Source organism: Adelges cooleyi, unplaced genomic scaffold (genome assembly GCF_023614345.1).
Source record: "Adelges cooleyi isolate 19-005CV unplaced genomic scaffold, UGA_ACOO_1.1 ACOO_flye_CR_arks_rails_tigmint_CR_PRNA_307, whole genome shotgun sequence".
Lineage (NCBI taxonomy): Eukaryota > Metazoa > Arthropoda > Insecta > Hemiptera > Adelgidae > Adelges > Adelges cooleyi.
The window spans coordinates 158,422-171,968 of record NW_026095978.1 but is presented as its reverse complement, the minus strand read 5'-3'; the positions used below and the strand labels follow the sequence as shown (position 1 = coordinate 171,968).

The following is a 13,547-nucleotide window of genomic DNA, read 5'->3' as shown; positions in this document are numbered from 1 at the left end:
AACAGCTATGCGAAGCGACCTTTTAGATCAAATCGTTTTATGTGGTGCTAAAAAAAATTTAGCCCCTGTTTCGTTGTCAACATTGATATATTATTTGATATAATGTGTGCCAGTGAGTAAAAAAAAAAATTCACTTAAAAACCAAGCCAGTAAAGTGTTAGTTAAATATTGTTCTAATCAAACGTGTAAATAATTATCGTTTTTAAAGGAACAACGGTAAAACATGATAAAACATACTTGAATTGTTTAAGAATGGAATACGTCAACGTTTGTTAAGTAAAAAGAGACCATTCGTCGTAAGCTTTGAGGTTACTTAAACTTTTTATAAACGCTAAAAAAAGAAATCAAAACTCTAGTAACTAAAAAATCACAATAAAATCGAGCAGAGGAAAACAATTTAAAAAAAAAGCCCAGTTACCAGTACAGGTGAGTCAGGGCATAGTAGGGACAGATCATATTGGGGCGGGGCGCGTTATGTGAAAAAATTGTATTCAGTTTTTTTTGAGGGATGTGGTGAAGAAAAAGCTTTTTTAGTTATCTTAGTCATTTTCGCTTTTTTATTTGTAGTTTTTCTTTTATACAATTTGTTGAGAAAATTTTATATATTATAACCCTATCTAGGTCCAATTTTCAGACTTTCAATCCCTAAAACTACATCTACAACTACAGTTTCCATTCCTTTTTTAGGAAAAGTGCCTATGGTTTATATTTTTGGATTAGTCTAAATACATTGGCCGTCGAACACTCACCGGGAAGCCACTGAAATTACTCAATTTTAATAATATTATACTTGGGAAACGGTGTTAGTTCCACCTAAATCTGAATCGACGTTTCCGATTAACGATTACAAGGTTGGACGTTAACGTGTTGATATTAATTCGAATCAAGTAAAACTGGCAAATTGGATTTTCGACACTTTTTCCTGTCGTCAGCATTTAATCCAATTTTGAGCACAATTTAAAAAGGCATATTTTTAAGTTTTCCAATTCTATTATCGTTACCAGGCGTGTTATGTACCTAATTAATAGTATTTGGGTTTTTCTTAAATTCACCAAAAACAAAGTCTCTAGTCATATTTCTTCTATGATATTCACTGATATTTATTATTTTATAGTATTATGGAAATATATTTTCTGTCTATGAATATCACAAAGAGCAAAGGAATGTTAAAAAAAATATCTACCAAACGTTACATTGCTGCAGTTGTTATCATTGGAAATAAAGTACTTTAGAAGCAACATTTAAAACACCTTATGAATGGTGGTTAAAACTAAAACACCCACAATGAGATGATTATCTTATTATTATTAAAACCTTATATTTATTTTTCAACCATTGTTTGTTCAAAATTTCGTGTACACTTTTTTTTATTATATTATGCAAAAAGAGTTTTAAAACTTTTTTATTAAATATTTTTTTTTTTACGTTACATTTAAAAATGGTTTTTTAATAGTTTTAGGGTTTTTTTTTTATTAAATTGGGTAAAATACATATTTTTATTAAACCCTTTAGAATAGTATTTTTTTTTTAATTCTCTATTTTTCCATTTTTTACGAGATTTAAGACAAAAATCTGAGATTTCTTTTAAAAAAATGTTGGCGTTTCGAATTTTAATCTTCCTGAACGACTTGAAGGATTCGCATGGGGGCGGAGAGCATATTATATGCTACCAATGGGTACGGTACTGGTCGAACGAACAAAATCCCAGGTCTCGAGCACAGTATTGTTTTCCAATGGTAAACCATATTTTATTACTGGCGTGTGACCTTCGACCTAGACGGGTATATTATCAGTTTTTGTGAATTAATACTTTCGTTTAAACACACACACACATAGCCGACCCTAACCTCTGGCTTTTGTCGTGGAATCGATAACGCGGTACCTACTGTCTAAAACGAGCTTCCCGCACGTGTACATGTTATTTATGAGTACCCAGGTTTAGTCGGTAAGTCTTTTTTGTTGTCCAGAGTGGGAAATATTATTATAAATATAATATATATTTTTTTTGTTCTAGCACACTATTCGGACGGTGTATACCAATCATACCGAGACTAAGACTACACACTGTGCTGGCGCCAAACGGGCAGTGTTATTTACAGCTGCGTGGCTCACCACAATGATAATAATAATAATAATTCTCAGCGAGCCGTTTTGATAGTTGCGAACCGCTCCTATATTTTGTTTTCACATGCATTCCAATGAAAATGCACATTACCGACAATACGCGCCCCGATAAATTCGATTCGGGTCTACTTTGGAAAACTTAAGTAATTATCAAGATGCGTACCTATTCGTTTGCCGTGTCCTTTGTGTTGAATGTACAGAGAACGAACCCGTTAAGCTGCTATAGTATTACTGTCCCACTATATTATATTATACAGCCCAACAACGCTGGTATAATTGATATTTGATTAACCGGATTATTGGCGGGATTTTTTTTTTGTAATTTTCTGGATTTCGAAGAGTGTTAAGCAGACGGGGTGAACTTTTACATCTTTGGACCTTGTAAAGTATTATCGGTGTACGATTTGTGATCCATAAAAATAGCGGTCTGGTGAAAAAAAAAAATCAAAACAATGTAAAACAAACACCTGCACAGATCCGCACAAAGCTAAACCACTGTTTGATGGAATGCAAGATGGCAACATTTCTATCATATTTTAAATGTTTGAACACATCGGTTAGAGATTAGTGATTTAATAATTGTTTTCCATTCGTCCATGTGCGCCCTACAAACTGTAATAATATTAACATGAAATATTTATTCAGCGTGGACGGGTCGGTACATGGAAAACATTCTACGGACACCTCTGGATTAACGACAAAACCATTCGCATACACGACAGGCATGCCGATGGTGCGTGGACTAGTGTAATTAATTATTATTCGCACCTTTAATGCGCCTCGTTGTCGACGACCGTCAGGTTTATTGTTATGGTACAAAATGTGTATAACGGCTGAGCGTAGGGTAGCCATAATTTTTGCAAACATTTCTGGTGGAATATTATTTATATACGTGATACGGACATACGTGATGCCCACTTCTCGCATTGTCTAGCAGATGTGTTAAACAAGTCTTGCCCTTCATCGCCAACGCATCATTACAGCTTGTGTGGTGTTGCTTACACATTTCCACGCTAGAGTCGATGGCTATCTAATGCATTTTGTCGTTTTGGGCTTTGTGAATTTGATGTATCGAGTTCGTCCTGGACAGTATACAAACACGGAGAAATAAATGGTTAGCGTTGGATAAAAAACACCGATACCGATCGGATGTCATGCGTGCATGCTTCAAACCATATAATATATTATTATCTAAGGTGGAGAAGGTACATAGTCGTTTGCTTTGGACACGATGACTGATTCCAGTAGATGTCCGTCCATATGTGTGATCCAAGGTGATCGGCACACATCTCATGACGTCACAACTTGATCTCGAGTCTTTACGATGACTATTGAAATCTCTTTTGGAACAAATCAAAGACACAGAATTCTGAATGCGATTTGAGTGTATTGCTAGCCGAGACGTTGATGTTTAATGATCTCGAAAAATAAAGGTTCGCTGAAACTTCAGAGCCACACACTCGTCTTGTCAACAAGTTCCGGTAAATTTCAGGATCATCCAGATCTATCTCGTTCGGTTGTTTCGCAGCAAGTAGAATTATTTAACTATATTCCAATGTTCATCCCAGAGATAACATTCTGGTTGAATCGCCACCGTGTACCGGAGTCAATGTTATGATTAATGGATCCTAAAACAGCCGTTGGCTGTGCGGTGCACTCGAACGGGGCGAACGTCCGAAATGATTCATAACTCAACGGTACCGCATGAAAGAAGTCATGAAATCAGCAGTCGCCGGGGCAGCAGAGCTGACGGGTCTAGCGGATTTAATCGCGTAGAAAACTCCCATAAATCAGCCGTGACGGTCAGGTACGTTCGGCGAGAGGATACGGTCATTAATAAGACTGCGTGGTGGAGAACACAAGAAAATAATCCGGACTTTGCTTGAGTACGCGCCGAAAATTCCCAAGTCAGCCAAGTCAACAGCGGAATACCACACATCGGATAAATCCTGACTTGTGCCGGGCCAGTGTCTGTATAATGTATGAAACACCGAACAAATGGATTTATATTCAACCCTGTAACGTATGTTCCATGCCGGCACACCCTTTATATACCGGATGTCCGGATATCAGCGCAATCGTGGTAGGTTTTCAAGTTAAGTATACGCCTCGAAATATTCAACATGTAGGTCATGAAATACGACCAAAGGAGTTACATTGATTCCAAGCCTAACATCGGTATAATACAGTGTCATATCATTAGAGAGAAGACTCTTAAAACAAGTTCGTTTCTTTTTGGAGACACTTAAATAGTCACGTATTTTACATTTGCAGATCAACATGAACTGATCAGTTTTGGATAGGTAATTTTAAACTCTACTAACTGGCTCTGTAAATCAGCCGAATGTCTTTGCGTCGTTTTCTCTGTCTCTCAAAGCGCCACGGGGGTGGCATTTAATATCAATACTACTAATACAATAAGTACTAATAACGATAACATTCGTTTCCGACTCGTTTATTGACTTCGGTACCGCGTTATTAGTTCAGAAAATACAATTATTCATCCGCTATGTTTATTTAAAGTTGCTTAGGCGCAGAATAGTTGATTTGCACTAAACAGTCTATTTTGCCATTGATTAATTAGAGCCAAATTGCAGTTGAATCAGTAAACCATGAAATTCGGAATCATTTTAAATGGTTTTAAATCTTATTTGAATTGCCGTTATCAACAAGTAAAATTAAATGATAATTTATCCTCTAAGTCTCTGACACCATGAGGTATCCCACCACAAGGTGCGCACTTATCTTCTTAGTTGTTTTCAATTTTATAAAGTATTTTTAATGAATATCGGTTCATGTTTTTTTTTTTCAATTTTGTCAGTGCAAACTTTTTGTAGATGACCTAAAACTCTATTACACACTTTCCAATTGCTCCACTCTTCAAGGTGATTACTGAAACGGTGGAAAGCTAATAAATTAAGTCTAAATCTGTTACCATTTGTGAAAAACACATCGTTGTACATGTGCTGTTGTAATTTTTTAATTACCTAGCCACTGTACTTGAGCCAATATAGTTTTTTTTAACAACAATAATAACGTTATGGGCAAAAGTCATCTTACTTTATTACTGGAGGTCATACCGCCCAGGTTTATCTGCTAGCTGGTGAAGAAGCAAAGCAATAAAACATGTCAAATCATTCGACGTCGGTATTGGTTGTGGATAAATTCCAACTCATCGTGTAATAAAAAGTGTTTAAAAATCGAGTAGGTAATATAAAAATTTTATCGCGTCGTTAGTGTTTGTGCCGAGTTACGACTTTTAGGTATTTAATGCGTCCAAAATACGTTTTTACCCATCAATATTATGTTGTTTGAATACCGGCAACGGAATAAAAACAAAATTGCTATATCTTTGAAAACGTGTGCTTGCACCGAAGGGGTGTTAGACTTTACGGACAAAAGTCGTGTACAGTGCATGTCTGTTATGAGCACGAGTGTTCTTCTATCTATAGCTTAGAGTTTTTCGTCCATAAAAACCCGCCTATAAAAAAGTATGTATTTTTTATTATTATTATTATTATTATTGATTTTTATTTTATTGTTATATTTATTCTCGATTTCATCGCGGTATACTACACTATATTATTATTATTATAGATACTTCTGCAATATACAGGTCAGCGGCCATTATTGTCGCTTTTACGACGGTAAACATATATAATAATATTATTTTATATCTCGTGATAGTAATATATGCGGTAAATCTCTGGAAAATATTTAAAAACAATAAAAAAAAGGGCCTAACCGTGCAGTGTTTATTTTAGACGACGCAGCTATTTATATATATATATATATATATTTTTTTTTTTTTGGATCTGTAAAAATATTATTAAATAAAAAATCACCGTCTCTCTCGTTGGACCCGTTGGATTATTTTATAATGTTATTTTAGCGTTTTCCCAAAATTATAAATTTTTTTTTTTAACAAAAAATATATTTAAAATCTAAACAGTAAGTAAACTAAGCAAATGTTGTGAAAGTTATACACGACATGACATATACATGACATTTGCCAACTGGTCGAGTGTTGGTATGTTTAAGTCTTTATGAAAGTTTTCATATTTTGTGAAATCATAATTTTAACAGCTCAAAATATACCCATTATCGTTTTATTGTTATTTTTTTCATATTTAGTGTAATAGTTCTCGATACAAGTATCAAAAACTATTAAGGAATTTGTAGTTGTTCAAGTTGAAACCAATTCAGGAAGATGGATTTTGTAAATAATTTAAGACTTTTAAAATTATAAGTTTAAATTTATTGTACATGTAAAATATAAGTAGACAAACTGCTACAGAGATGTATTTTGCTTGAGTCTAGTAATTCGTCTGGAGTAGCCCTAAGTTCTACTCCTATTTATATGGATATGGTAATCTGTGTAATGTGTTATTGTGTAAGTTGTGTTGAATTGATGGGCGGACGCTACAGCGGACGCACATCGTATGATTATTTTAATTGGTATTATTTTGCGATAAAATGGCAATAACATGTTTTTCCCAAATAGCTTATCTGAGCGGAACGGACTCTAAGTAGTTTTGATATATATATATATATATATATTTGTAATTTAAGTTAATCACTACGCCAGATAATCATGCAGGTGTACTCTGTACCGACCATAAGTCAGCCTTCGTATAAGTATGCCAATGCATGACTCAGAGTGCCATCATTATAATATGAGTAATATTATGCTTAGTGTAGTTGTGTGGTTTGTGTAAGGGCGTGTGGCGGTTACTGAAGGTTATATCATAACATTAGACATAACTGCAAACAACAATAATTAATAATGATGATAATCGTCGTTTGGCAAACGTTTGAAAACTTGAAAATAACAACATAATCCTTGACCTGGCTACTAGCTATACAGTGCAGCAGATTTATCCGATTGCTACTTGTTGTAGTAATACTTATTGCAATTGTATAATTGCAGTTTAATTTGAATGATAAATAACCGTTTATTTATAAATTACTCAATCGTTGATTCTCACAATTATTATTATTAAAATTGAAGACAAATATTATAATCCGTACACATACAAATATAGTGAGTAGAATTTACTTGGTTTCAACTCGGGTTGATGTAAGCTTTTTGGCTTGACCAAGGTACGGGGATCAAAACAAAACCCCCCAAAAAAAAATAAACCCTTTGATATTGTGCCCTAATGGTTTATTCAAGGTGTGTAATTCAATAGAACCGTTAGTATTGTTTTTTTGCACGTGTTGCAGTCAAAGCGAGGGTCACTAGCAACCCTCGTATGCTATAAAACAAACACTAGATGATATATTTTTTTTTTTATATTTTGTTATTATTGTTATCGTAGCAAAAAACAACCTAGGTCAATTACCGCAGTAAATACGGATTATCAAAAGGCCTACGAAGGCAGTAAACCTACTACAGCAAGCCAGACCCAGAATAATATTAATGAGCAGAAAATATCTAATAATAAATTGTACTTAGGTGTCTACTGAATATAATAAATTAAAAAAATAATATACCATGAAAAAATATAATTTTTGAATTATATTTTTTATTCTTGAATTTTATAATTTTGAGTCACATTGAAATAAGACGTCAGGAGTAGACACTACAGCAAGACATACACTATACACTTAATAATGTCTTACTGATGGTAATTCATTAAAAAGCCATTAAAGATTTTATTAAACCATTTTGTCTTTTTTGTAGACTGATAAGGAAGATTTGTTTGCATTTAGACGTATTAAACTTAAATCCTTTAATCCAATTTCTTAGATAACATTAAGAGAGTTTTAGGCCATCAGCGAAAAACATTAAACAATTACTGCTAAATCCCAAAATTATGGCAAATAAGAAAAGTTTATGTTGTTTTTACCTCTCCGGAGGAACTCATGGCGGAGAAACAAAAATGATCAGATAAAAACAATTTACTTTGACTTGCTGATATTTTTTTGTATTCAAATATAAGCTCAACCAACACAACAACGAGTCTGATATACAATACATTAGTATATTGTTAATAATGAGAAGGAATGGTCCACTGAGACAAAGGTATTGAACAATTCAATATTTAATATGTAACATGACATCTGTTTGAATAGAAACGTTCACCTGGAAAAATCCGGTCTTCGGTTACAAAATGATTTATGGTGATAATAATTAATATATTACACAGATGGAGTACTTCATCAACCTTTAATTTACCTTGATCTGGTTATTATATTTTTTATGTAATTTTTCTATAGCCAAAAGATGCAGTTATCTCGGGTTTCCATAACAGTGGCGTCTCGTATCTATTTTATACAATCACCGTGTATTGTGTGTATGCATACTGTGCCAGTAAAATATGTGTATTATATTCGAGTGTTATTATGTATTTTGTTAAAGTAAAAATGAATAAAATAAAAAAACCGTATCTGACGTCCTAAAGCATAGTTCGCAATAAATCAGTCAACTCAAAGTTTACAAGAAGTACAAGCTCCTCGTGAAAAATTTTCATCATTAAAAACGCATCACTAGTTTGGCAAGGGGGTAAAAACATAATAATTTGTGGAAAATAAAGATCACATTATACAAAGACACTATGAAAAAATAAAAAATAATTAAACCCAGTGAGATAATGAGTGGCCCATGATAAAAGAATCAACCTGTATGTCGAGCACTTCTACTTATATTAAAGAAGTTTATATGATTTCAAATGATATAACTCAAAGTGGATGTATATGTATTTGCTATTCAGACTAATATACATGGAAACGTACCCAATAAACGCTCTGTAAAACAGTGCATCGCAATTGAAAATTACAAAAAGCTTCGATGCGTTTTTTGTGAAATCAGTTTTAAGTATTCATATTTTATGTATAGAGCAAGCAGTATTTCCATTAGGCCGAATCATATTTTTATGTAGGTACCTAACGCTGTACCGGCTGTGCAAAAAATAGGTAAACAAACGGCACTGGTAAACAAACATATTTTTTTCAACTATCATAAATTCTAAATAGGACGCTTTTTTGTGCTAAGCGCGTAATAAATATCAAAATAATCCCAAGGTAAACGTTTTTGGTAAAACAGCTCAGCTGTTATTGTATTATGCACAGTTGTAACTCTATACAAGTTTGAAGTAAACCTGAAGTGTTTTTCACCATGTTCTGCGGTGTGACAATCAGATGTCTAGCTTTAGCAACGATAATATTGTGCCATCAACAACAGCTGGTGGTGCTTTGTGAATACAGTCAAGACGAACGGGTTATCATGCTGAAGGCGCTCCTCGACAATTCAGCATGGGGTGAGATTGACGATATTGGAGCCCAAAACGAAGAAGATTCGTTTACCGGTCTGGATTTATATTTAACTACAGTCGACGCGTCCAACATCGATAAAACATACCGCAGCACTATTCATATGCTAGCATGTGTATGTACAAATGCAGTGTTACATTTCATAACGTCGGTACAAAGCATAACACAACAATGCTATCGTGTGAACTGGTTGATGAAGAAAAGATTAGTAGAGCGAAGGCGTTACCGCCGAAAAAAAGTAAATGGCACATACTCGTATAATGTTTCCAGAGAGAAGCATTGTCCAAACTATACAAAACAATGGGAATTATTACACTTAGCAGTGCGTGAAATCAAAAAGAGTACTTACATGTTTATTTGCATATATGACGCGCTGGATTATCTTATGAATTTGGTACAGCTCGAAGAAAATTATTTAAATTTGAACTGGGTTTTACATAGCGTGGTAAGGTTGCAAGATTTAGTACTGAATATAAACGACAGATTACCAAATTATGAAGAGGGTTTCAAAAATGCAGACGATAGTTTTGTAGTTAAATTAAATGAAAAATTAAACAAATTTTTACATAATTTGGTAAGCTTGAAGTTGGTGCCATTCACAAACGCCTACTGCATAATAAGAGATAACGTTAAGGTATATGAACCCAAGCAAAGGTATACGATTAACAATGACATACCGGCTGTCAAATTGAAAATTAAAACAGTCATGGAAAAGATGGAAAGAAAATACTCGGAATTAGGTTTCAAGTACGTAAACAAATCCAATTAAATCACAACAAACTAGAAAATAGTGAAGTGTGACATTAACATAACATTTTATAATATATTAATATGTATATTGTATATATTTTTGTCGTCTTTTACTTAATTTTACAACATTATGTACAAGATAAAAATTTGATGATTGAAAACATTAATAAACACTCTGTAAAATAGTGAATCGCAATTTAAAATTTAAAAAAATTGATTTTACCATAATAAGGTGTGTTTAGATTTGGTGCGTTTTTTTGTGAAATCAGTTTTTAAGTATTCATATATTTGCTGTATAGAGCAAGATTTCCAAGGCCAGATCATATTATTATGTAGGTAGTAGGTACCTAACGCTGTGCCGGCTGGGCAAAAAATATGTAAGCAAACGGCACTGATAAACAAACATTTTATCACCTTACATAAATTCTGAATAGGACGCTTTTATTTACTAAAGCGTGTAAAAAATATAAAAATAATCTCCAGGTAAACGTTTTTGGTAAAACAGTTCAGCTGTTATTCTATTATGCACAGTTGTAACTCTATACAAGTTCGAAGTAAACCTGAAGTGTTTTTCATCATGTTCTGTGGTGTGACAATCAGATTTCTAGCTTTAGCAATGATAATATTGTGCCATCAACAACAGCTGGTGGTGCTTTGTGAATACAGTCAAGACGAACGGGTTATCATACTGAAGGCGCTCCTCGACAATTCAGAATGGGGTAAGATTGACGATATTGGAGCCCAAAACGTAGACGATTCGTTTACCGGGCTTGATTTATATTTAACTACAGTCGACGCGTCCAACGTCGATGAAACATACCGCAACACTATTCATATGCTAGCATGTGTATGTACAAATGCAGTGTTACATTTCATAACGTTGGTACAAAGCATAACACAGCAATGCTATCGCGTTGGCTGGTTGTTGAAGAAAAGATTTAGAGACCGAAGGCGTTACCACCAAATTAAACTACAGGGCACAATTAATGTTTTCAGTGACGATTATTGTCACAACTATACAAAACAATGGGAATTATTACACTTAGCAGTGCGTGAAATCAAAAAGAGTAATTACATGTTTATTTGCATATATGACGCGATGAATTATCTTATGAATTTGGTACAGCACGAAGAAAATTATTTAAATTTGAACTGGGTTTTACGTAGCGTGGTAGGGTTGCAAGATTTAGTACTGAATATAAACGACAGATTACCAAAATATCAAGAGGGTTACAAAAATGCAGACGATAGTTCTGTAGTTAAATTAAATGAAAAATTAAACAAATTTTTACACAGTTTAGTAAACTTGTATTTGGTACCATTCACAAATGCCTACTGCATAATAAGAGATAAGGTCAAGGTATATGAATCCAAACGAAGGTATAAGATTAATAACGACATACCGGCTGTCAAATTAAAAATTAAAACAGTTGTGGAAGAGATGGTAAGAAAATACTCGGAATTAGGTTTCAAGTACGTAAAACAAATCCAATTAAATCACAACAAACCAGAAAATAGTGAAGTGTGACATTAACATAACATTTTATAATATATTAATATGTATATTGTATATATTTTTGTCGTCTTTTACTTAATTTTACAACATTATGTACAAGATAAAAATTTGATGATTGAAAAATCTGATTAATTTCCAAAACTAGAAACCACTGTACATTTCAGTATGTCCTTAACTATTTTAATAACTAATACTAATTTCCTAAAAAATATAACAAACAATATACATTTAAGTCAGTTTTTAAAGTATTTTTGTAAATATGTATTCAATTTTGATAATAGGAGTTGTGGAACGGCTTGCTTAAAGCTACTGGACGACTGTATACAGAATGTTTCACAAAGATATGATAGATGTTTTTAAATGTATTTGTTCAGTTTTGTGCTATAAGCACCACGGGTTTTATTGCTCTTCAATACTATTGTAACTAAAGTACCTAACGCCGCGCCGGCTGTGCAAAATAATACAGTAAAACTACAATAAAAAAACAGCGAATTAAATCTTTGTTTATAGTTACTAGGCTTGACGACAGGTCGAATTTAGTTAAGTTTGTATAATATATACCTACATATGCAGATGTTTTTGAAGTATAAATAAGTCTATCTACATTGCCAGTTTTAAAAGATGCTATTCAAAATACTGGGAAGGGGGTAGAACGTCATAATTTGAAACATAATAATTGAGATCACATTATACAAAGACACTATGAAAAAAAAATTAAATTATTTATTAAACCCAGTGAGATAATGAGCGGCCCGTGATAAAAGAATACCCTGTATGTTGGGCACTTCTACTTTTATTAAAGAAGCATTTTTAATTGCAACTAAAACCAAACAAAAAAATAAGATATTATTTTCTAAATGCGGTATTGTTTAGTGTTTTTTTAAACAATGCATGTAAAAACTATTCGATTGGACACATTTGCGTGATAAAACATAATGTTAAACTTGATTTCCTACCAGAAGCATGATGTAAAAAAATGTTGGCTAAATTAAAAGTTTAACGATAGTATCTCCGAAAAAAATATACGGCCGATATGCATCTCTTACTTTGTAAGTTATCCAGAGTGCGGTTTTGCGGCGTAAAAAAAGTGTAGTAAAGGGATGCATAGCATTTGGTGTGTGCTCTACGGGGTAGTATAACGTGGCCTTGAAGATATTTATCGATTTTCCACGCTGGTCGTTTCCCCACTGCGGCCGAAAAGACTTGTAATTTGTCCCAGTCGATCTAGACCGTGTGTGGATATTTTTTTATCGTGTCACACGGTGTACATTAATTATTAAAAAAAACGTTAAAAAAATTATCAACAGGCCAAGACAGCAGTCCGAACGACTGTGGAGAATGGTATGACGTGCAAGTTAAAAACAATAAATCCAGTGGGCACGGAACGATTTTTTTATAGGGTTTTTTTAACATTTTTTTACACTGATATCCGTACAATGTTTTAATGTGGCAGCTGCGTTTAACTAAACCGTACACACACACGAACCGACCGCAGTCGTTGGTAATTGGCACAGAAGGCTTATCCCGTGACCCTGCCCACCCTCCTCATTTGACCTAAGTGTGTGTGTGTGTGTTATGCGATCCGGCTAATTAGTTAACAAACTCACACTCCAACAGTGCTGGGCGATTGGCTAATATTGTAGGATACGAGATAACGTGTAATCGTTTGGATGAGTTAAAAATGTTTCACTATCTCCATCCGATGTATTATATTATGTCATTCATATTTCAAAACACGGACAGAATATTATATTATTATCATTGGGGAGGGCCAAAGCCCCAAAAGGGTTTTTTGCAGAAAACCGCACCCCACGCACGTTTATGTCATTAGCAGCCGTTTAGCGAATTACATTATTTAAGCTGGACGCGACGGGTCGGGTCT

The 13,547-nt window shown here is 33.7% G+C and overlaps 2 protein-coding genes across 2 annotated transcripts in view; one reads left to right on the top strand and one right to left on the bottom strand.

Moving 5' to 3' along the window:
- The window catches only part of LOC126839796 (synaptotagmin-7), a 107,737-nt gene that overhangs the window by 68,962 nt on the left and 25,228 nt on the right, over positions 1–13,547 (bottom strand). The window lies entirely within an intron of this gene.
- On the top strand, positions 9,179–11,691 carry LOC126839797 (uncharacterized). Its single transcript, XM_050575208.1, has 2 exons — positions 9,179–10,139; positions 11,616–11,691. The coding sequence occupies exons 1-2, from the start codon at positions 9,245–9,247 to the stop codon at positions 11,675–11,677; spliced, it is 957 nt and encodes a 318-aa protein (XP_050431165.1). The 5' UTR covers positions 9,179–9,244; the 3' UTR covers positions 11,678–11,691.